At 36.1% G+C, this 26,237-nt stretch overlaps 1 protein-coding gene across 1 annotated transcript; it reads left to right on the forward strand.

Annotated features, from left to right (window-relative positions):
- Positions 1-6,958: 6,958 nt before the first annotated feature.
- On the forward strand, positions 6,959-21,271 carry LOC139133851 (BMP-binding endothelial regulator protein-like). The gene is made up of 10 exons (XM_070700611.1): positions 6,959-7,126; positions 12,527-12,551; positions 14,327-14,365; positions 14,740-14,811; positions 15,697-15,777; positions 16,051-16,119; positions 17,445-17,492; positions 17,679-17,914; positions 19,536-19,816; positions 21,038-21,271. The coding sequence occupies exons 1-10, from the start codon at positions 7,094-7,096 to the stop codon at positions 21,042-21,044; spliced, it is 891 nt and encodes a 296-aa protein (XP_070556712.1). The 5' UTR covers positions 6,959-7,093; the 3' UTR covers positions 21,045-21,271.
- Positions 21,272-26,237: the final 4,966 nt, after the last annotated feature.

The raw sequence follows: 26,237 nt of genomic DNA on the forward strand, positions 1-26,237 counted from the left end.
ACTGTGTAAACGGGGATCTGCAAATATTATTTACATTTTCAGGTTCCACGATGTGGTTGGTTATTCAATAAAAAGGCATCGTTATGTCATCCACAGGCTCGTATGTTAATAATAATGAAACAAACAAACTGTGGAATTATTTAAAGCATTTCATGACTTTTATTTTGAGAAAGATCTTAAATGATATGATTGCCATGTCATAAGAAAACAACAAGTAGAGCACAGAAGCTGAAGCTGATTTGATAATTTTTACCCAATATTTCTATTCGATATATCAACTATAGTGTGTCGCTACTTCCCTGCACCATGCTGAAGCACACAATACTCAACATGTTAACAAAACTTAATGCTTTTGTTATGAGTGAATTAGGGTTCAGACTAAAATTCATTTATCAACGATTGCAGTGCTGTGTTGGCAAAGAAGGTATTGAAAATATCGACCCGAGCTTGCTCGTCACAAGCTTCATACCAATCCAACTCTATAGTACCAGGAATATGCGCTTTTTCCTTTCATACAGGCTGAAGAAAAGTAGATAAAACCCTTGGGGTTATTCTTGACATCTCCTGCAACAGACGCAACATAATCATTGTATTTATTTTCTTCAGTTTGTATGTATGTATGTATGTATGTATGTATGTATGTATGTATGTATGTATGTATGTATGTATGTATGTATGTATGTATGTATGTATGTATGTATGTATGTATGTATGTATGTATGTACGTATGTATGTAGTATGTATGTATGTATGTATGTATGTATGTATGTATGTATGTATGTATGTATGTATGTATGAATGCATGTATGCATGCATGCATGCATGCATGCATGCATGTATGTACGTATGTATGTACGTATGTATGTACGTATGTATGTACGTATGTATGTACGTATGTATGTACGTATGTATGTACGTATGTATGTACGTATGTATGTATGTATGTATGTATGTATGTATGTATGTATGTATGTATGTATGTATGTATGTACGTATGTATGTACGTATGTATGTACGTATGATTGCATGTATGTATGCATGTATGCATGCACGCACGTATGCACGTACGCATGCATGCACGCATGTATGCGCATGCTGCATGCATGTATGCAGTATGTATGTACGTATGTATGTAAGTATGTACGTATGTATGTAGGTAGTAGGTATGTATGTATGTATGTATGTATGTATGTATGTATGTATGTATGTATGTATGTATGTATGTATGTATGTATGTATGTATGTATGTATGTATGTATGTATGTATGTATGTATGTATGTATGTAGGTAGGTAGGTAGGTAGGTAGGTAGGTAGGTATGTAGGTAGGTAGGTAGGTAGGTAGGTAGGTAGGTAGGTAGGTAGGTAGGTAGGTATGTAGGTAGGTAGGTATGTATATATGTATGTATGTATGTATGTATGTATGTATGCTTGCATGCATGCATGCATGCATGCAAGCATGCATACACATATACATACATCCGCATTTTATCAATAAGTTATGTGTTCTCTCATGTTTTATGGCTCTAGTTTTGTAAATAGTCGCGCCAGCGGCTTAGTGACTACGCATGCGCAGATTCATAATATACAGTGTTGGTCCCTTAGAAGCCGGGTGCCGGGTAATTAACCCGGCTGTTTTGCATTTTTCCCCGGCTACTTTAACTGTGTTGTCCTTAGAAGCCGGGTGCAGGGTAAATAACCCGGCTGTTTTGCATTTTCCCGGCTACTTTTAAAGTAATTAGATTATTTTTATAGACCTGTAATTTCGGGATTGCACTGTCAGCTGTTAGACGGCACGGGTACGATTAGCAGTTTCGCGACCCCTTTCCCCGCATGGAACTGCACAAACATAAAACAGTTTCTAAATACCCGTTTGTGGCTTTTTGAGCCCGATCTTTTATTTGTTAAATAGTGTGATTGGCTGATGGACGCGCCTATGCTGTTGTCTTTAATTTGTTACGAGCAGTGTAATTGGTTTGATTAGTATGAAAATAATCGCAATCATACCAATCCATAGTCCAATAACACTAGGTCGGAATTCGTAAGACAATAGTTGTAAACATAGACACTAAACAGCACAGAACAGACAGTAAATAGACAGTACATAACCAAAGTCAAATTCATGAAAGAAAGATATATGGACCTCTGGCCAGAAGACCAAGAAGGTCATCTTAGGTCATTTTTAACGATGGCGTCAAAAAGAAATGTGGCGTCGGCCACTGGCACCTTGCCGATGGAATATTTTTTCCCGAAGAAAGCCCGTTCGAAAGGTATACTTGATTCCGACAATACATTTAGTTTATGTATGAAAAACTTCAATTTCGCTGAATTTGTGAGAGAAAAGCGCCGAAAAGATGTGATTTTGATCGACGATTCGAAGTTCATGAGACTGCAGATAGTTTTCCGCCGCCGCGCTGGCTGCCAACGTCACTACGAGTATGATCTTCTCAACAAATCAAGTTATTCTCAGAGTAATACCGACGCATTTTCTAGATTTAAAAACAATGAGCTAGAACTGGGTTTTTTTTAGAAAAACTGTTTATTTGAGTGGGTATTTTTTTCATTGATTATTTTTACGTACTAGAATCCACGGTCACAGGCATGTGTGTTGCAGACCGTTGCCGACCGGCACATCATCGTCACGGCTCACGGCTTCACTGTGGCACTGATCCCCTGTTGTTATACGTCGTGGATTCCGGCATGGGTTCAATTTCACTGCACCTCTCCATGTTCTCCATGTTGGGTTGCCCGTTATTGTCTTTCGTCGAACCCTCTGAATCATATTTTTTTCATGGACTCGTGAAGAAAATTTAAAAGAAAATAGAATTGTTTCCTTCCGACGCCATGCTGCATATTTGCTTTGATCAAATTCGGGGACAGCGAGACGCGATGATTGCGCACGGTGTGCATTTAATTTGTTGCAACATTTCTGTCAATCACTCACTTTGTGTCATAAGTTTCACAAACTATCGGTCGCCTTAATATTAGCAACGTAGTAAGTTCATAGGCACAGCTGACATGATAACGTGCCTCTGAGCTACGATGCCAATTTTTCAGACTACACCTAGAGAATCCGAAACTTTCCACACAAAATGAGTGATTAACAGAAATGTTGCAACAAATTTAATGTCAAGCGGGCACTCATCTCGTCTGGTTGTCGCCTAAGCTCAGTCGCGGAGAGTGCTTTCGCAAACATTTTACTATTATCGTTTGCGTATTATAACTCATAACAATCCAATGCGTAATGTTATTACGAATTGGATCGACTCTTTACGCATTTTTTAAATTGTTATGAGCTTTCTATATACGCATTTTTTGCGTAAATGTGAACACTGTTACAGTGAATTATCTTACCGATGTTTTTTTAACAAAAGCAAATGTGTTTTTATTAGAATACTGTTGGTATTTTGAATTTTTCGTCCGGATTTTGGGAAATGAGCAATGAAATGAGCAGACTGCAGGTGATTTAAGATTAAATGATTTAAGATTAAATGTTAAATCTTCAATGCAAAGAAAACCATAAGTGTGTCATAAATAATACAAACAAAACAAAATCATGTTTGTTTGTTTTGTTGTATGTGAGCCACGTCTAAGACACACAAGAAAAGTACTGTTTCTGTCTCAGCTAAATTTCACCTAAGATGCCACCAGAGAACACCATTTCCACTCCAAAATTTCATTTTTCGCCTTGCGAGATCCCGCGCTCTCCCCCTTATTAGCTACGCTCACTCGCCACTCGGTCGCTTCGCTCCTTCGGCTACTTTTAAATATAAGGACAATACTGCCCCTGTGTCAATAACCAGATTCAAAAATTGCAAGATTTTAGATGGAACGCTATAGTTTTCAGCTTGCAAGTGGAAGGTGGGCAGTGCGGTTACCATTGCAATGATAATGATGCGGTTACCATTGCAATGATAATGATGGCATAATACGTCCCTTGTTTAACACAATAGGCTGTTATCATGGTAAAAATTGCCACTTTTTGTCCAACATTTTTACACATTACAGAAAATCTATACCTGCTGCAGGGTTTGACATCGTGTACGTACGTGAACTGCTTTCATCAGAGGGAAACTGTCACAAATTGAAACTGGGCATAGTTGTCATACAAACGAATATAGCAAGTAACAATTAATTCTATTTTATCATGAATCAATACAAATAACATTGCCACCAATCTTAACCCCTGGCGCGACACCAAGGGCTGAGCCCTATATAATATTATTGTTGTTACGATAATCCTGTTTCTATAAATATTTGGCAATTTGTCTTATCACGTCATTTACTCTAACCTTTATTTTGGTGTCAATTGGCATGATTGTTCGCCCTTTTGTATTTAAATCTGAGATTCCTGTATTATCATTTGAAAATGATCGAACGTTAAGTTCGCCTAAAATCATGTCCTTATCATTTGAATAGCACAGTATCCACAAAAATTCAAAAATTCTATCACGTTAAGTAGGTTTCATAGATTATCATAAAAAATAACGCCATCTGTTTCCATGTGGTCATTGAAGTAGCAATCTCATCCGGAAGCGCTCTGCCCGATTCTTAAAAACTGGAAAGTAATTGTTAGCACAAATTTGCTGTTCCTATTAACATGCACTTAATGGGTATAAATTAATTGTATGAACAGCCCATGTTGACAGCTGACTAATGCATGTCGACTGCAATCTAGTATCGACATCATCTAAATGCCCGCACCTTAGGACTAGTCAGTTTAGATGATTCAAATGAAGACTCTTCTGAAATGCGTATGTAAAATTTTTGCGGTCTTGCCTTTAAAATAGTCCTATCGTCAGTGTAGTTACATATGGAGAAATCAGGCTCGTTATTTTATGAGCTTTTCAAATGATTTCACATGATACAACCCTGCATCAAAGTTACATTTAACAGCGTTTTTATGTATTATGGAAACGAAGAAGGTCACCACGTCATCCATGAATTGTCGTGCAATGAATATGTGGCGTTTTTGGTGTCGTTAAACTGCTCTACGAGAATGATTCAGTAAAAATGGCTCTTTGAGCATAGATACTTACGGGTATTTTTATCAAGAGTTGCCACTATAATGATTCTATTTCTATGCCAAATATGTATTCGAAGTATAGACAAAAGATCATAACAAGAAAGATTATCCGAAAACCATGTCTACTTTGTTAAAGGAATTGAATTAGAAAGCAGTAAATGACAGAGAACTTTGATGATCACAGTTAAAACTTGAAACAACAGCAGATATACAGCATTGGATAGATAAATGTAAATGATCATATTGGTAACCTATTACCATTCTCTAACGTTTTGGAGTTTCGAGAAAATACCTTTGGATGCATTTGTTCTCTTTGAACCAAGGCGAGATATGTCGCCTAGGTAGCTCAAAATCTAACAATCAGCAAGACTCACCTCCCAAAGATCAGTAGTGTTGTGGTATGTGTGTAAAACTTACAAATAATACGGACCCATGCATTTATTACGTCCTCCGTTAGTTTCTAAACACAAAGTTTTTATCAAAAGCCCATCATATACTGAGTAAATGGCGTATTTTTTATTTTGGCGCTATGTTGATTTCAGGTTAATAACTTATACAGAAAAGTACTTAATTTAATACATCTAGGCCCCAAAAAGTCGCTGTTAAAAACATCAAGAATAGATCGTTCTTGTAACATACCGTCTGTGTACATCGTGTTCATTAAATGGGAAAATCAATCACTAAAAGTGAAATCGATATGACTTTAAATACGTCATAATAACGCCATAAATCCATACAGAGACATTATGCATGCCATTCATAAAATGGATGCATTCTTAAAAATCCTGACCATCCACTGCATGCAAATTCCCATTAAGTGAATTCAAGTGGTCGTCCCTTCTCTAGCCTTTTTGGCCAGGGATATCATTGCGTAGCCTGTTTGATATTTCGCAACATATTGCTCTGCCCAATATGTGTATGACATGAAAAATGTAATTTTTTCGGCCTGTCAACAAGGTTTTTAATTCCTACAGTAAGGTATGTTGATCACTGACAGGTGAACATTAGTGTCGGGTCGAACTGTAACATTTGATGATAATGTTGTTGACTGTACACTCACAAGCTGTTTGGAAACACGTAATAATCTGTAGCGTCAGCAGTTTCTGTGCAAGCATTTTGGAAGAAATTAATATCTTAAATGCACGAACGTTTTGAATTCACCAGACGTCCCCTCCTTCATTGTATAAAATCCCTTCCATACCAGAGCACTATTCATTGAAGGTCAGCCATATTCTTATTCGCACAGCTTGCTTGACTCCCTGAAAGGAATGAAATGTCAATACCGTGGCACGATCTATGAAACATTTTTAAAAAAGGTCTATCGTATATTTAAATCATTCTATAAGAGAGCAATACATCATTGCTGCTAAAGCTACATGGTAGGAACTCTTGAGGGGAAGGCTATTGGTTACATCAACGTATCGTATCGATAAATACTACCAATACAAGCAATCACAAGTGCCATATAAGCTCGAAGAAGTACTGCCATGTTATGATATAAACAAGTGAGGGGGCCCATATGTGTGGTGTTACTTGCACATGCATAATCCCTCACTACAAAGATGATCGTATAAAAAGAAAACCAAACGATTTACCACCATCCTACCGTGTAATCGGATATAAAGGTACACAAAAAACGTCAATCTTTTCTCCGCGGTTGTTATTTACAGACGTGATTTGGGGGGAAACAATCACAAATGGACAGAATGTACTTTAATGGTCATAAAATAAATTGAAAATGGTCACATCTGTGCTTCTGTACCATCGTTCGACAAGATACCGTTTGTCAGCGTTATTGTTCTACATGTTTGCCGTCCAATCGATGACTGATCTACAGTACAAATAACTCGGACGAATAATCATGAAAGTTGAAAACGTCGGAATGTGTCAAACAGAAATGATTATCCCGCCTTCATGAGTTAAATGGGAACTGCCTTGCATATAAAATCTCGCAAAGCTTACAGCAACTCCATATCGCAGCTCTCATCCAGACGATCTTTCTTGGTTTAGAAGGTTGCCTGTACACCAATCTTTGCACCGAGAGTTTGGCGTCTGAGACCGTGAAGAAGATGAAGTATCTTGTAATTCTAGTCCTTCTGTATGTGAGTATTTTTTCGTTAATTTGCTGTTGACTCGTTGATCAATTGATAGACGAATTATTAAAGTTATTATCTGATATAAGAGTAAATTCTTGGAACAAGAATTAAATAGAAGACTTATCGGCTTCAGAAGAGAAACTTGAGCTACAGATTCAAGCTGTAAAGTCGTACTCCACTTTGCGTCGAAAGAGAGGGAAATGGCTGAATTGCGAGGAGCTCACCAGAGTCCAGTATGATATTATACGAATGAAAGTAGGGACAAACCACAGACGTGTCCAGGTCAAAGTGATAACTTCGAAAACAAAATAGATATGTATGTATGTATGTATGTATGTATGTATGTATGTATGTATGTATGTATGTATACACACACACAGAAAAGCAGAGGTGTCTGTGTCTGACTTTGTCTGTCTGTGCCTACCTGTCTTTGTCTGTGTCTGTGTCAGTCTCCTCCAAAAGGGATGTTAAGTTTTCGATGTAGAGGCTCGGAGCAATATGAAAATAAGAACAAATTTAATTTCGTAAATGAATTTCGTAAATTAAGTTTCACGTATTGAGAGATTACTAGGCGATACGAAAATCGACACATGAACTGGGCCGGTATAGTTGAATTTACAGAATGGTTGTACAATATTAGCGTGGGGTATCTTGGATATTGTGTGTATTTTTGACAAAACTATTAAGGCTCAACCTAAGATGAATCTTTCAGTTCATTTTCACGAATGTGTGGAAGAGATAAACAAATTGTTCATGAATATCATGGAAGATTTTGCAAAATAGTGCATTAATCTTTTAACAGACGTATCTGTACTGACCGTAGTTTATTGATATGATGACCCTATTGCAATCAAAGCTACTTCGTTGTGATCAATGCTTTATCTTCACGAAAAAAGTACGATTAAGAGGCAAATAATGTTTTAATCGATACAGCATGTTACCATCAGCTAACGCTAGAGTAAATAGTAAATCTGTCGTTAGTGAAGCGAATTTGAGCTTGTAAAACTCAGAGTCCAAATTTTGTTTTATCGATTTACTATTGCACATGCTACTTATCGACGCTTCTTCACTTTGAATTCGCTTCCGTTGGCACAAGGTTGAACAATGGGACGTTTTTGACATATTTACACTGGCGTGTGTAAAACGATTGTCCTTGTTTAAACGTCGACACCTGCTGCCGCCAAAATCGAATGCTATTCAGAAATGATTCACGGTCGGCAGAAGGTATTCTTTGGCCCTCTTATTTTGATTATGGGTTTGTGTGGTTCAAAGCGTTTGGTTTTGACGATCTCTTCGTAACCAATGAGTGATCGCCGTAATTACGAGCGAAATAATCAATAGTAACTGCCTGGCCAGGTTCAAACACTTGTACAGATTTCTAATCAGAATGCTGGCGACCTTTATTTGTACACGCACTCAATTTTGTCGATGCCCTTGACTCAAAATGATGAATTTTATCTTCTTGTGAGCTAAAAAAGACGGGTAAACGGATGTGAAAGTTTAATTTGCATTCGGAAATTTATAATTTTGTAATTATTTGAAAACCATTAGCTATGGTTGAGTTGTTCAATATTTCAATAGACTTTTCACCATAGACCTAGCTTACAGACAACCCATTGTCCCAAAATGAGCGATAATTATCTAGTTTAGGAACTAAATTCTTGTTGATACCTGTGTAGAAAGCATAATATCCAATTGAAAACATAACCTGTGCGATATGCTGACTAACAGCAAACTATATGAGAAGTAGGCCTTCTCTATAAAAGGGTAATTAGCGTAATAGAAAATTAGAACTTATGCGTTGTAAACATCTCTGGCAATATTTGAATAGCGCTGATCGCAAATGACGTCACTGATCTCTCTCATTAATATGCATAAATATAAATATTTGCCCGCATTTTTCGCATAAACGAAGAAATAAATCTGCTGGTGTTACAATGATTACTAAAAGTTACACTTATTCTTATGAATTTATGTCTCAGACTACCAGCTGCAACAACAAAATTTGTCCGAAATTTAGGCAGTGTTGTCCGAAGTCGTGCGCGTGCAGCTATATTTAGTAACAAACCTAAATTTGCGATCAGCGCTATTACCATTGGTGAAAAAGTTAGGATGGTGTTCTACAGTGTATGCACGTGGCAGTTGGATCAATAATTTCATGAATAATAATGATAATGTCATTTTTGCCACGTGTTTGAGACACTAGTCGTCATGATTTTACTTTATAGTTTGATTACTCTGACGTACAGTTGGTGAAATGGGTTCAAATAAAGATGATAACAGTCAGTCACAAGATGTGTGCTGTTGTATTGGATTTTGTTTTCCATACAACAACATATGAATGAGTCATTGATGAATGTTCAAATTCGAATCGACAAAAATCGATATGATAAATGAACAAGAAACCTTTTTAAAAAGTAGCATCTGGTTTACTAAATATAGAAAAGTAACCAATAGCAATTCAAGATTTGTTTACTATTGGCCATAACGGTCGTATTTCACATTGTGGAGTATATATCAAAGATGAATACCTTATTGTCATCCGCAGATGGTGCACTAGTTGGACATAGTTAGCATTGATTTTTTAATCTGCCACTACATTTAAAATATTTCAGCTAGGTCTGTCGTTACCAGATGGAGAGGTATGCATGAAATCCACGAGTTATTGGAAAAAAAATTGAGTTCGATCATCGCCCACATACCCTTTTTAAAAATTACCACCGTACTCATTTTATGTAAAAAGTGTGAACTTTCACATGCAAGAGAGGATATGGTTTCCATCTACTTACCTTAAATACTACGGACTTCACAGTGACCTTATGCTTCCATATGTTAGTTTATTTGCAGGCTATCGATGCGATATAAGATTATATATATATATATATATATAATATATATATATATATTATATATATACCAAAACTTGTTTGTTATCTTCTCAGAGGGGTAAAGTGCTCGATGCAGGGATGCAGAGCAATATTACAATAAATATGAGATCACATCAAGTATGTTTGGTACCTATTACTCGAGTTTCACGCATACACGCGATCGTCAGATAGGTAGATTTTATTGTGTGAAATTTGCTTCAGGTGCTTACATATAAGTGTCAGGTTGGGTCAAACCATTTGTGTTGTGGGTTGGATTGAAATTTGACAAGTAAAATTTGTTTTCGTGTAGGCACTTTGAGACCAACTCGGAACGCTTGTTTAAAAGGCTAGATTTATCTGCATTGATTATGAATAGCTTCTCTGTAAGGCAAAGGTTGCATTTTTTGACACATTTGAGTAACTACTTGCTTTTGATAGGATTGACCATGATATATTAAATGGTTTGTCCTGAGATTTCAAGTGACAGACATATTTGTCAAAATATGTCTGTCACTTGAAATCTCAGGACAAACCATTTAATATATCATGGTCAATCCTATCAAAAGCAAGTAGTTACTCAAATGTGTCAAAGAAATGCAACCTTTGCCTTACAGAGAAGCTATTCATAATCAATGCAGATAAATCTAGCCTTTTGAACAAGCGTTCCGAGTTGGTCTCCAAGTGCCGACACGAAAACAAATTTTACTTGTCAAATTTCAATCCAACCCACAACACCAAATGGTTTGACCCAACCTGATACTTATATGTAAGCACCTGAAGCAAATTTCACACAATAAAATCTACCTATCTGACGATCGCGTGTATGCGTGAAACTCGAGTAATAGGTACCAAACATACTTGATGTGTTCTCATATTTATTGTATATATATATATATATATATATATATATATATATATATATATATATATATATATATATATATATATATATATATATATATTTAAAAAACTATCTACTGTTGATTGACCAATCAGAGTGCTCAATTTCAGGGGTGTTTTATTTACTCATAAAGCCTTGGTCACCAAATTCCAGAAACGAATGACAGCGCCGTAGTAAAGTACTGTCCAATCAAAAATGAACATGTCATAATTTGTAGACATCTGGTACGTTTTAATATTAAAATTTGGTAACACAGCGGAAAACCAGCTGCAACACAAACTCTGCTGTGCCCTAGGGCATTTATATAATGTGCCCTAGGGCATTTATAGGATGTTCCATTACATTGGGAGGCTATTTCACAAATAAAAGTTTTAATTCATATCCTAAACATGTTACATTGACAAAGGGGACGGTTGACGTAAACACATTGAAAACGAAAATATACCAGTTAGGGGCGATAGTTTTTAAGTCGGATAAAACCCTCGTACTCGGGCTCTTCTGGTATATAAAGTCCAACCCTAAGATAAAATGTCTCGGCCTGCGGCCTCGACATTTTATCATTGGGTTGGACTTTATATACCAGAAGAGCCCTCGTACTTGGGCTTTATCCTATACATAAAAGTCGGATTGATATTGAATGTATGTATGTATGTATGTATGTATGTATGTATGTATGTATGTATGTATGTATGTAGTGTGTGTGTGTGTGTGTGTGGTGTGTGTGTTGTGTGTGTGTGTATGTATGTATGTATGTATGTATGTATGTATGTATGTATGTATGTATGTATGTATGTATGTATGTGTGTGTGTGTATGTATGTATGTTAGGAAATACGTAACTATGACGAATTGGTTTTGACGAGGACAGCCCTACGAAAGCTGTAAAGGAGGCATAAAATATTTTGACTTGACGATATAAAGATATGTTATAATATATTGTTACAATTGTATCTAGATTATATGAGTGGGTCATAACACGATGAATTTTCTAGAAGTGATTTAGGTTTTAGACTGACCTTTAGTGAAAGGACCACAGCAAACGGTTTCGTTTCGATCGTTGTCTAACACACTAAATCAAGAACCCCTTACTGGTGAAGTCACGTTTTCAATAGCAATTCGTATTTGGGTTGTATTACCGAAATCTGTTGAGATTTACATGATAAAATGTTCATCACAGTATTGCATTTTACTATTATAAGTACGCTGCCCTTTTTAACGGATTTAGTTTACCAGAGTTGACTTAGCGAAAGACATATTGCACGATCCTAATATAAGAGGAAATTAATCCACAGAAAACAGTTTTGGCGACGCCACTTGCGTCACTAAGTGTCAAATATTTGTTGTAGACTGTGGGTTTTTCTTTGTATTGGCACAAATGTTGGCGCTTTCTTATTACGTTGTACACCAATCATTTGAAAATATGTATCAGTGTAAATGTGTATTTAGGCGAATGCTTCAGTATGTCCTTCCGCGTCAAAATATACGAAAGTGACGCATAAATTAACAGAGGTACGTCCAACGATATTTTTATATTTAAACAAAGCGTTTCTGAACGACTTTATATTTATTCAAGTCGGATTCATATTGAACCAAGAATGTAACTATTATTAACTCGAATCTGTTTTTTATTCCTCCTTAGGTGGTAGGGGAGGCGTTTGGTCAAGGTAGGGTTCTTTTTGTTCTTTTATAAGTTACCAAATATTCTGCCAATACAATCCACACATAACTCTTGTAAAACCTGCATCATCATTACCGAATATCGTGACATGCCCATTTGAATATCGTGACATGCCCCGATTTGAATATCTGGACATGCCGTTTTGTAAAACCTGCATCATCATTGCCTAATATCGTGGCATACCCATTTGAATATCGTGACATGCCCATTCGTATATCGTGACATGCCCATTTGAATATCGGGACATGCCCAGTTTTGCAAAAAAACATAACATTTCAATTCACCTTTGTAAACTTTGAAATGAGAATAACAATTTAAGGTGACGTTGCACTTAACCTATTGTTCTTTTACAAAAATCATTTTTCTCATTAAAGATAACAAGGAAACTCCTCGTACAATATGTACTTTCAAAACAGACAATCTAAAGTTTGATATGGTAGCATTAGTTTATTAGAAGGATGAAGGGATGAATACCATGTAGATCCTCAATTTTCGTATTAATGATAAAAATAATTTTTAGTCAAAAACTTTATTCTATTTTCTGAAATTTAATACTTCACTTAAAGCAAGTAGAGTATATGTAGAACAACGACTATTTTATCTTGCATTATTTATCATCGTTCTCAAATGGCAGGAGATTAAAAGACTAATACCTAAAAAGTGATTAAAATCATGGTAAGCAAAATTAAAATGCCTCTTATTCAAAATGTAAAAACTTTATATTTAAGCCAGCCAGAGGGGAGTTAAATTCCTTGGAATCTTGACGTTGGGAGAAAAGAAAAGCCAAGAAATCGGTCATTTGCATAAATGTGCATAAATTTTAACTTTTTTCTCACGGTAGCTCTTACGATAGCTTGATAACTTAAAAGGTGAATACAAACAATATTTTAATCTTTGGTTAACAAATTACTGAAATTAAATAAATCTTTGCAAAAAATGATTTTGAGCAAAATTGGCTGTTACTTGCAACGCCACCTTAAATATATTTGAATAACTTACTCAGCTTCCATTTTTGTCGCGTTACAGCGATCTTTTGGCGTACTTGTCTACTTTCTCTTAAAGCACTTTCATGTCGATGTACCTGAGTACTGGTATATCTATTTATTAACTCAAATGAGTCTCCTATTAGTGCAACCCGCCGATTCAAAAATAGACCTAAAAAGAAATGAGGAAATTAAAAAAACAATATATATATATATATATATATATATATATATATATATATATATATATATATATATATATGTGTGTGTATGTGTGTGTGTCACATTTGTTGTCTCACATTTCTTGTAAAATTCCATTGTCATTACTACATTGTTGTTGATGCAGTTCTATATCTAAAGAATCGATAATATAATAAATAATTTACATAAATAAACAAGATACAACAGAAAAAAGATTTGCACCTTCATAAGTCAGAGATGTGATGGGGAGCTGGAACTAGCTTATGTATTGCACATATTCAAAAAACGATACACATAGAAATATATATATCTATGCACTTCTTAACCGTTAAATGGATTTCACTTTTGGAGGGGATAGCAGAGGAGTGTGCGGCCACACAGCAGCAGACTGATGCTTCATATGTAAATTTTGTTGATATGCTTCTTTAAGCATTATGGATCCACCCAATTATTGTAGTTACCGTGTAACCGTGACCGTATCAAACGTCTTTCTTATAGTGAAAGTACGAACATGGAAAATATATTTAAAACATATAAGAAAATTATTTTTGATTCCATGCTTCTTTCTTACCGTTAGCAGGAAACGACAAGAAAGGAGAACGGGAACTCGAAAAAAGTAAGGAAAATGGAATCACTTTGTTTGACACATTTTCATTTAAAAGTGGCAACGTGGCATTCTTGTCGAGCTTCAGACCATCACGTGTTGCATTATAATGTCTGCTGCCGTCATGGATACCACTTTACCAGTACCTGAGTGAAATTCATCTCACACCTGATATCGATGCACATTCTTCACTGTTTTGTTATCTTGAATTCGATGCCCGATGAATCTTTTAAATCATATGCCCTGGTTTCAATCTCGTTAAAGAACCAATACAGTGACTTTGACCTCCTGCGAGTAGATTTTTCATTTCAGTGAATATGTTCCATTTCACTTGACTATCATTGAATCGCTTTCCTTTCTTCAATGGTCAATACCTTTTTAAAAAGTCGAGGATGCGATAGCTGAACTTGCAAGGTATCAAGACTTGCCAGACAAGTTCGAATTTGCATTGGATAAAGGTAAGACGCTTTACAATAAGCTAAGCCTAAATACAGAGAATAGCAGACAATTCCGCACCAACGAGCTGCGTCCATTTTTGAATATTTTTGCATTGTAATCTACAACCAACAAAGGATACGAAATTCGATGCTATTTAAACATAATACGGTGTTTACAATCGGGTTCGAACTCACCACGTACGGCACCCAGTCTCCTAGCGGAGAAGCCACAGACAAACCGTTCGGCCAAAATTCCCAATTTCAATAAAGATTGGTTCAATAACCAAGCTTATAGTTGTTACAATCTTTGTGACTGCGACACCTCCACACATAAGAAACAATCAAGTGAATCGAGAAAAATATGAATGTAATGTTATATCTTAGCGTCGCGTCATATTTAATGAAGTAATTTAAGTTTTCCTTATAAACGATTTGTACATGCGTTCCATGTCATTTGAAATCAATAGGATGACGAATGATTGCAAGGACCAACAACTACCAAGGGCGAATATAATGTTACATGGCTAGTGCTTTCTTTGCAAAGTAAATCGAAGTTTGCTTACAAATTATGCGCCATTTAAGTTGCGAAAAAACTTGAGGTCATATTAACTATGGCAAAAGAGGCGAGAACTGTGATATTGTAATACTTTCTATATGACCTACAGCACATTCTTATGATTCTTATGGTATGTTTCATATATCGGCCATGTTTAATGAACCAATCAAATGAAAAGACGCCACCTTTTGTCTGATATGTAACATTTACATAACAACAAAGATCTGCATGTATATTTCTGAAGAATCTTTTATCATAAACTAACAAACACAGTGATCGCCCATCTGGGTTTGTCTGCTGTCTGACTAGTCCCTCATCTCCAGTCTGATGATTTTTCTGTCTTTAAACAGTTCTAGATGACATTCAGAACTTTCTGGAGACGGATCCAACAATTGAGCAAAGCCCCGAGATGCAAGCCAAAATGGAAAGTAGTAAGGGCACCTTTAATTTCGTTACAAAGATGTGTGCGTGCGTGTGTGTGTGTGTGTGTGTGTGTGTGTGTGTGTGTGTGTGTGTGTGTGTGTATACCTAATCTATTTATTTATTTGCTTATTTAACTGTCTACATCACTACCTTCCTAATTACCTAACTGTCTATCTGTCGTTTGTTCAGAAGTTGCCCGTATAACATTTGTTTTGGTTGTGGAATGTACAACACTGTATGATATACTTTTTCTTAAATATTTGTAATTTTTTCATTTTCAGTAAGGAAAACGGTATCCCATCTTGGACAAATGAGAACCAGCCCAACTTTGAGAAGAAAATTGCAAGAGTGTAAGAAACCCTGTCCTATATTATCCTAGCTAAAGGCCCTCTCTTTCTTTGACACATTAATGTTGCAGCATCATTGGCAGGGGTATAGATAGCTGTAGTTAAAGGCCCGATAACTGTATCTTTTAGCATTATGTTGTGTGATTTTACTTCCAAACTAAAACAAATTCGTGGGAATGTACTCATTGAGGGATATTTATACCGGTAGAATAGACTGTGCACTGGGACTACATGTGCAATTTTGAACAAGATAAATAATAAATGTTTGCCCAAACATAAAATGGCGCCCTCATGCAAATAAAGCAAAAACACAGTTTCCAGTGCATATATGCATTGGAATCTTCACGGAAACAACAGAGTAGTCCAATATAATGCATAGTGCTGAATGTTTTCCACTGGGACACCATATGCTATGTTTTCTTTGTAATATTACCAAGTTTAAATAATGGCGGGAAATCAAAATAACGATTAAATTTTAAATTTATTTGTCCAATTTTTCAGTGGTAAAAGACTATATCCTTTAAATCTGTAGAATTTAAAGAAAACCAGAGAAAATAGAAAACTTTTTTCAGGCCGACAAATTTCAAGAGTTACAGCTACAGGGGCTTAAAGCAACTAAATAGGATCGGGTTGCAGTTGCTCTCTGTGGTAATCTATATATAGTAAGAAATCGGGCTTATAGGATACAGTAAGCCAAGCAGTTATATATCAAAGCTCATGTTTATGCCATCATAGCTTGTACCCATAGTGGTGACTTAAAACGAAAATTAGAAGTGTGACTAGTTCATTTTAGTCATAATATATCAGGAAATACAGTTATGCCTTGCACTTTCTACATTTCATAATTATAGTTTCAATCACATGTCCTCATTAGGTTTGTGAAATTTCAACTCCCTTTGTACCAGGGATAGAAACCGATCGCAAAAGTCTATTCTGCTAATAAATAAATGTAGTCATTGACAATCGTGATGAACATGTCCTAAATTACGTTGAGTATTTATTACCACAGAAGTAGCTGTAGTAGCACTAATCAAAACCCGCATTTATACACAATCAAATTGTAAATATGTTAATGAACAGATTACACTTGTACACGATAAAAGTAACCCATAAATGCTGATGATATCAATACATAATATTGGTCTCTCACCGAGGTAACTTAAACTGGAAACTCTACAAAGCGGCGAATCACAATTCAATAATAGCTGATGAAAGGAGTGAGATGACGACATTTTCTGGCTGAAAAGATGGTGCTAATATAGTGACGGTACCCGAGAGGAAGATGGGAATACAAATAATGTACTTTAACCTTTGTTCTCTCCTGACAGTAAGTCAACATGTGGTTGCTGTTGAATTGAAGTTGTTCAGGAACGGAGGTGAGATCGATCTATCTATCTATCTATCTATCTATCTATCTATCTATCTATCTATCTATCTATCTATCTATCTATCTATCTATGCTAGCTAGCTATCTATCCAGCTAGCTATTATCACAGGTTGAGAAATATACAGTCATTTATTAATATGCTTGATTGATTGCAGCTCTCCATATTATTTTCTAGGAGGTGATATCAGAGGAGACCCTCATTTCACAACTTTCGATGGACTTCGCTACAACTTCCAAGGTCTCTGTTGGCACACTCTGGTCAAGGACTGCAACAGCGCCCTCCCAGCCTTTGATGTTAAGGTTCGATTCGATGTACGATACATCGATCCTGAAGTCAAAACTAGGACTGTTGAAGTCATGATAACTGTTGGTATGGAGACAGTAACGTTGAAAGAAGATAATAGCGTCTTCGTACGTGAAAATATTTTTTTCACTTTTCTGTCAGGAAATTTCAAATATTGGCCAGATGAAATCAACCATCGGTAGAAACAGTCCCCAGTGTGCAATCATATTTTCAATTTGTCGGAAATGGTAAACAACTCGCCAAGGATTCTTAAAATGTGCATTAACTAGGACTGTCACTTCAAATATCAAAAACACATAACATTTTGTTAATAAGACGATCTAAGTACAAAGCTACAATCAGCCTGTGTTGGATGCTGTTAGGTAAACACAGTTGTTAACCACATATTTTATGCAGATGACTTAGTTTTGATTTGCCCCTCGGCAAAAGCATTACAGAAATTAATTAACATATGTGAACACTATGGGGACAAGCATGATGACTTAGTTTTGATTTGCCCCTCGGCAAAAGCATTACAGAAATTAATTAACATATGTGAAAACTATGGGGACAAGCATGATATTGTTTTTCATCCCACTAAAACGGGATGTATGGCTATATTCCCGAGGTCTTGGAAACCTAACAGAATTCCTATCGTATTTTTATATGGAAAATCTCTTAAATTTGTTAACATTTAAAAATATCTTGGATATATTGTTTCTTCTTCGGGGGAAGACAACGCTGATATGCATGGGCAACTTCGATGTGTTTATGCTAGAGCTAATTGGATTGCACGCAATTTTAGCTGCTGTTCACTGATTGTGAAATGTACCCTTTTTAAAAGCTTTTTATATAGTATGTATTGTCTTAATGTTTGGTGTAACTACAGTGCTAGACAGATGTCAACTCTAAAAGTGGCTTACCATAATGCATTGCGTATAATTTTTGATCTTAAACGAGATGCGAGTATCAGTCACAATTTTGTATCAAGAAATATTTTGAATTTTGCTTCATTGCAACGAAAGTTACTATTGAACTTTTGCAAAAGATTAACAGAAAGCAAGAATTCTGCAATATATAGTTGTGTTAATTCTGATTTTTACTTTAATTCAACTTTCTGGCAGCATTGTAGGAATGTATTGTATTAGTATTTTCAGTAGTTTTTTATCATTCTTTTATAAAATTTATTTCTCGCTGTAATGTCTACATTTTAATGTTATTCTTAGTATGGGCCGATGGCCTGAAATAAAGATAATAATAATAATAATAATAATAATAATAATAATAATAATAATAATAATAATAATAATGTAACAGTTCCTATCACAAGTCGTGTGACCAACTTGTTTGAAATGATTTGCGAGCAGATAGTTCCTCAGCTTTATATATTCTTTGCATGAAAATTATTACTCAACGAGTAAAGACAATCAAAACGCAATTGCATTATGTCTGATGGGGAAATCTCTCTTGTTTTTTCATTGAAGAAATAATGCTTAATCCCCTAGGGCATACGGCATAAATATACAGTCAGTAAATGTACCAGGGGCTCCTGTGTCAATTTTGTCACCTCAAAGAGATTGTTTATCAATTTTTATACTCTCTAATATATAAAAAGACGCAAGGAATTGCCAATAAATCATTGGCGACGTTCTCTTATTGCCGTATCAATAACTATTAAGTATCCCTGCACTTGTTAGCATCGTTTTGCCACTAAGAGAAAACCTTGACTCGCATTTTGTGGTCTTTTAGGTAAATGGAACACCTATGACCGGCACCGGACAATTGAAGAACATTAAAATGGGCAAGGAAGGGAATGTACTCGTGGCAAAATTCAATGGTTTGAAAGCAACATGGTCTGGTCCAAATCACATCCTGTCTGTTGGCATCACTGATGAGGGCTTGAAAGGATCTGTATGTGGTCTCCTTGGCAACGGGGATGGCAATCGTGACAATGATTTCATGACAGCTGATGGTTTCTTAACTAAAGATGCTGATACGTTCGGCAACAGCTGGAAGGTCTCTTCAATGACGTAAGTATGGTTTCTGTGTTTCATGAGAAAGATAACCTTTAGAAGGTCAGAAACACGTCTGTAAAACCATAGAGAAAGATAGATAGAGTGGCAACGGGTATTGTTTAAGGCGTGAAGCGGTTACCTAAACCATCCATGTTCGCCTCGCCTCAGGTTGCTCTCGCCTCGCTTTTCCAAAGAGTGCCGACCATGAATTCTTCGGTAATTTTCGGATTTTCGCCAATTGTTAAGCGAAAGTATTTTCGGCAAAGTTTGTGTGTTGTTGTCGTGTGGTGCTGAGCAGAATTGACGTGCTGGCGAAAACGGGAGTGTTTTGAGCTTCAGGAAAATGAGTTTTACCGTTTAAAAAATTCCTCTCATATTTTTATGAATATATAATGAGTGTGTTTGAACCAAATTTGAAGTCTTTTATCGATACTGTCTGGTTTTACTCAATGGTTTACGGTCAGTCATACCGTCTTTTACACATGCGTCAAGGAAGGACATGTTTATGAAACTGCTGGCGTGTTATGTTTTGATTGGCGTGAAGCAGTGTTTCTGGCCTGAGAGCTCACAAAGTAACTATGGTTGCTACGCGACTGGCAGTACGATGCCATCTCGTCGTATTTTTCGCATAATCTCGTGTAATTATCAACCACAAACAAAGCCTCCAAAAAGTTTAACACCTTTGAAGCTCATTTTAATATGAAAAGCCAATAGTCTACCGAGACGACCATGGAACAAAAGGCATGCAAGTGTTGCCACTCTGTCTATATGTTTCTCTGTGGTAAAACGTAGCAGTCAATGGCAAGATGATCATTATAATACTAAGTTGGTAGCTTTTGTCACAAAAGGCTTTCCAGGGACATATATACTATTCAGATTATGGGACTCATATCAAAAATGGGCGTGCTTGTTTATTTTGTGTCTTTGACGAGTGCGTCTGTTGGTAATGGTACATTTGCTTTCTAAATGTAAATTGTTTCGGGGATTTCGACGGAAAGCCCTAACAATTTAAAGACCTATGGTCAGGAGGCAGTCCTCCTGTCTTCAACAGAGTTGTTTGTGACTAGACTATTCTGTGAATTAATTTACCGTCGTGGAAAGTAGCGATTTATTTAAGGTAACTCACGCCCCTCGACTTAGTCAGCAGGCAACGTAGCCCTGAAAACCGGCAATAGTTGTTCATTCATCAGCTCTTCAGGCGTTTTCACTAACGCAACACTTTTCTTTTAATTTCAGATGTTAAATCAAGTCCAACAAAAAGACAAGTGAGAGACCATGTGGCCATGCACTTGGCATACTCTTCAAAACCTCCTCTTTTCATAACTAACGAGTAGTCGCCTGAAATGTGTAGACTTTTATTCTAAAATTATTTCAGTCCCACAAAATTTATCGGTAAAAAGTTAGATTTTTAAATAATCTAAATTTGAATGCTGTAGAGTTTACTGGAAAATAAAATATCATACCAAACAATTTTGCTCTTGTTATACAAAGTTGTTCTTGAATGTCTTATCATGACAGTGAATACCGTAAAACAACCTGAATCGAATGTTCTACAGTGACATAGTATAATTGTATTTCTCGCGTCGGGAAAATATAATTCCACATCCACTAGAAAACTTGCGACACGCTTGCTCTTTACCGTTGACTGTTTCAAGGTCCCCGAAGTGCAATGCATTCTACAGGACCTACTTTGTGTTCACCTTCAGTGTGTTTCAATGGACCCTTTCAAAGGTTTCAAGAAACTAGCTCGCGTTCTCCGTGCATGGTTGCACATATACTGCAGGCTTTCAAAAGCGCCTCTAAGATAGCGTTCCTTTCTTGCCTTGTAAATCTAAAGACAGATTGTGACATTGCACTAAAAAGCCAAATTAAACTCCCCAGTAACGAAATAAAAAAAATATCATAAAGGATGTACTCGGACATTAAGGTAGAATGCGCCTCGGACACTCAAACTTTAACAATATTTTTCTGACCTACCACTTGTTTGGTCATCTTGAAGCTCGTGGAGTAAAGAAAACTAAGTTTTGAAGACATCAGCAACTTTATTTTCCCCAATAGCGATTAACACAGGGATGGCGGTCATATTTAATTTCAAATATCGGTAAATATTTGGTAAATGCAACTTGTTTCTCCAGTACCACAAGTTTATTTATTTTATTTTATTTATTTGCTCACCAACAGCGCCATCATGCAGCCACTTACTGACAAAAAAATAAAGAAAAGGATAAAATACACTAAAATTTACAAAAAGTACCCTAAACATCAAACAATGACAAAACGAATTAACATGTCTTTTAAAAGTTGAATGAGATTCTTCAAAACATCGACATCGCAAACCTTATCAATCAAATCATTAAAAAGTCGTGACGTACGTCAATCAGACCATTTTTTGTATCATCAACTCTACTGTAAGGGATGTGTAATAGAGGTCTATGTCTGGCAGAGTATCTAGGTACGCATAGGCCATAAAAACCTGTACAATCTGTAGAGTCATAAGAAGATAAAAGGCATTTACGCACAAACATACAATCAAAAAGTTTCCTACGTAAGAACAAAGGTTGAATTTTAAATAGATTACAGAGCAATTCATAGTCACAATTACACCAAGATGAAAAGTCACTGTGACATCCCTGCTTATGATGTAAATATCTAAGAAAAGGTTTCTGAATTGACTCAATACGGTTTGCCTGACTGTCAGAAATTGAATTGAAAATGACTGTATTATATTCTAAAATTGGACGCACCATAGTAATAAACAGATGTCGAAGGACAGCAACTTGAATGATCAAATTAAAATTGCGTTTAATGAGACCAATTATGCGATTGGCTTTACCTACAATAGAGTCAATGTGATGAACAAAAGTGAGTTTGGAATAAAAAATGATACCCAAATCCTTAATGTGAGGAACATGATCGAGCAAACAATTATCCACATGGTAATTAAACTTAATAGGTTTCTTTTTTAAGGTGATGGTAAGCACCTTGCATTTGCTAGCATTCAAATCTAAGCGCCAAATTTTTTACCACTGAACAAGTTTATCTACAGACTTTTGTAAGTGCTTGCTATCATCAAGAGTTTTAACACGACTGAAAAGTTTGGCATCGTCTGCAAACAGCAAAGACGGAACAGAAACAGTCATCGGCAAGTCATTTATGTATAATGTAAATAACAAAGGCCCAAGAACTGAACCTTGTGGCACACCGGATGTTATCTGGCACCAAGTCGACGCTGATCCATTTTCTAGGACACATTGCTGCCTATTATTCAAATAACTTGTAACCATTTCAGAATATTCTGATGAAGGCCAAAATACTGTAATTTGAAGAGCAGCAAAAAGTGATCAACTCTATCAAAAGCCTTGCTGAAATCTGTATAGATAACATCAAGTTGCTGCTTACTTTCTATTGCATCGAAAGCATTTTTCACAAGAACAGCGAGATTGGTTGAGCAACAGCGCTGTCGAACAAAACCATGCTGTTTTGTTGTGATAACTTGACTAAAATGAGTATAAATATTAGCACAGATTAGCCGTTGAAACAATTTGGCTATAGTTGGAAGCAGCGAGACTGGCCTATAATTAGTCCTGTTCCCTGCTTCCAGACTTGTGTAGTGGTATAACATTTGCCCTTTTCCAGGTGTCAGGAAAACACCCCTGAGAGAGTGATGTTACAAATAGCTTCCAAACTGGGACTGTTAGTCCAATTGAACATTTTGATAAAACATGATTACTAATATTATCAGCACCCTTGGCCTTCTTAACATCGATATTTGACAACAGATCATATACCTGTTCTGTACTGATTTCTACATTTTGCATAACCTTGTCAGAAAATTGTGGTACATCAAGGTTGGTAACATAAAATGTGTGGTCTGACTTAATAAAGACAGATTCAAAATAGCTGTTAAAAAGCTCAGCCTTACTTTTTTGATCGACGGCAATATGATCACCATACTTCATTACGGGAAAAGAAGTACTACTTTTTGAGCGTGCCCTGACCAAGGACCAGAAGCGCTTATCATTATTTAAGATATTATCAGCTACAGTATTAATATAAGTTTTGTATTTACTGTTGGACAATTTCTTAAAAGTTGACTTCCTGTTACGAAATAACTCAATTTAACACGTGATCTATCATATTTCAAACGTCTGAATGAATTCTCTTTTTCTCTGAAAGCTGCAATCAGTTCCTTGTCATACCAAACAGGAAAGGAACGATTGGGCCTGAATGATGGAATATAGTCCTTGACAGCAGCAGACACTAGGTCATAGAACAAATCGATCGATTCATGAATATGTAAACCATTCTGCTCTGTGATCCCCGATTTTCATTGTTAATTTTGAAAAAAAAACGCCTGGCTGAAACTTTGTTGGAGAAAAAAATTGAGTAAAAGTTGAAGGTCTTTCATTTTCGCGAACTACCTTAACGCTGTACTTCGCCCTCCGCTTCGAGTCTGTAACTAATCTTCGTATACCTTATGCAGTATTTTTCCTTATCCTAATCTTATAAGGCATATATATATATATATATATATATATATATATTATATATATATATATATATATATATATATATATATATATATATATCAGTACCAGCAAGTGTAGATTTGTAGCAGTTTTCCACTCAAAGAAAATTGATTTCTTCAAATCTCCAAATCATCGCAAACAAAGTGTTGTGCTGCACAGCACAGCACCTCTTGTTAACATGCAGCCTCCAAAAGACGTAAATTACGGTTTAAGCACACAGACGGAGAAGTGCAAAATTGCGAAATCAGTCCTTCTCTGACTATGGCTCAATTGAAGTTCAAGACAGTTGAAATCTAAGTCTATCAAGGTGTTGAGCATGTGCCGTGTCATAAAGCAACTATAAACAACTATAACATGGTATGTGTTCGGGTCATAGTGTCTGTTTATCAACTTTTGTGTTACAACATCGCTATAGAACCACTGTGTTGTTTTTTGTTTGAAACGTACACTATGTTTCCTGTACAGTGTGGAAGAAAGGTATGAATTGAAAATAATTGTTTAAAATATATAGACATGTCCACATATTTTGGTTTGGAGGCGTTGCATTATTTTCGATCTTTAAACACTTTTCCCACTCTAGTGAGCTTCGACACGACGTGTTTTGATACATTATAAATGCATGATTGGTATTGTAGTGTGATTGATATTTCAAGTCATGCTAATTATGCAGTTATATATAGGAACGATCAAAACGGTTCGTAGAGCAATCATTCAGAATCGTTTTGGGTTGAAGTCTACAAAGACTGTTCCTCCAGCCATGAAGAAAATATGGATAGATGTGTTCGTTGTTATCGCTGTCACTTATTTTTGTGCAACACGAAAGATAAACGGTAGGTTAATGAGTTAAATGTGTTTCTGTATCTCTCAAGTGATTCATTTGAATGCAAATCGACAAACATTGGTGAAGGGAGCAAACAGTTTTGCAAAAAAGGCTCCTGATCTAAATAACAATGAGAGTTGATCAAACATATTAGATGTATGTGTTTAAGTAGCTATCTTCCGATTTACATCGTTCAGATGTTTCAAGCAAGCTTCGGCAGTACTGTTCTCAATTGTTCAGCGTCCATCTGTCTTATGTGAAGACGATAATAAATTAATTATAGGTTAAAGACAAGGTGTTCATAGGATTGATGTAAAACTAATCAGCAACATAGGCAATTTTGATGTCTTTGTCCAGCAAGGGCTTAAAACTATAATGTAATTTTCGAAAACTTATGTGAAGAGTCCTTCAAATATTGACATTATCTATACTAACGATGTCTGCGCCTGGCCAATCAATGTTGATTCGAGCCGATAGAGTGGGTTGAACCGATATGTGCAATAGTATAAGATCTCTCTCTCTCTCTCTCTCTCTCTCTCTCTCTCTCTCTCTCTCTCTCTCTCTCTCTCTCTCTCTCTCTCTCTCTCTCTCTCTCTCTCTCTGTATGGTGATCGTGGCATTGGATGTTGGATTGACAAGTTTATCAATTGCACATTTAACTTGAAAGAAATTCGCACATAAAATCTACTGTACGTAATTTCACTGGACATGTACAAGAATATATAAGAACCCATAGATATCCATTTTATCACCATTACTGTAATTTAATGTTTTGAAAATGCTGTAATGGCACAGCAATTGTTATTTGTTAAGTAAAAGGATGTGAATAAGAAACAACACTAGAGAAAAAGCGAAAATGGTTGAGAGAAAGGATAAACGAGCGGCTTCTCAGCAAGGGGAAAGGTTTGAAGGGCATTGCAATTTACATCGTAATGGGACCGATAAATATAATTGTTCTGCTTATCGTAAAAGAGTTCGTGCGGGAAGCGATCGGCAGTTACAAAGGTACCAGGTATGAGATGGGATGGATATACTATGTCGCAAAAGACAGCGAGGAGTTATTAGGGAATGCTTGAGAGGTGTTTAT

The sequence above is a fragment of the Ptychodera flava genome, chromosome 5 (assembly GCF_041260155.1).
Source record: "Ptychodera flava strain L36383 chromosome 5, AS_Pfla_20210202, whole genome shotgun sequence".
In the NCBI taxonomy this organism is placed as follows: Eukaryota; Metazoa; Hemichordata; class Enteropneusta; family Ptychoderidae; genus Ptychodera; species Ptychodera flava.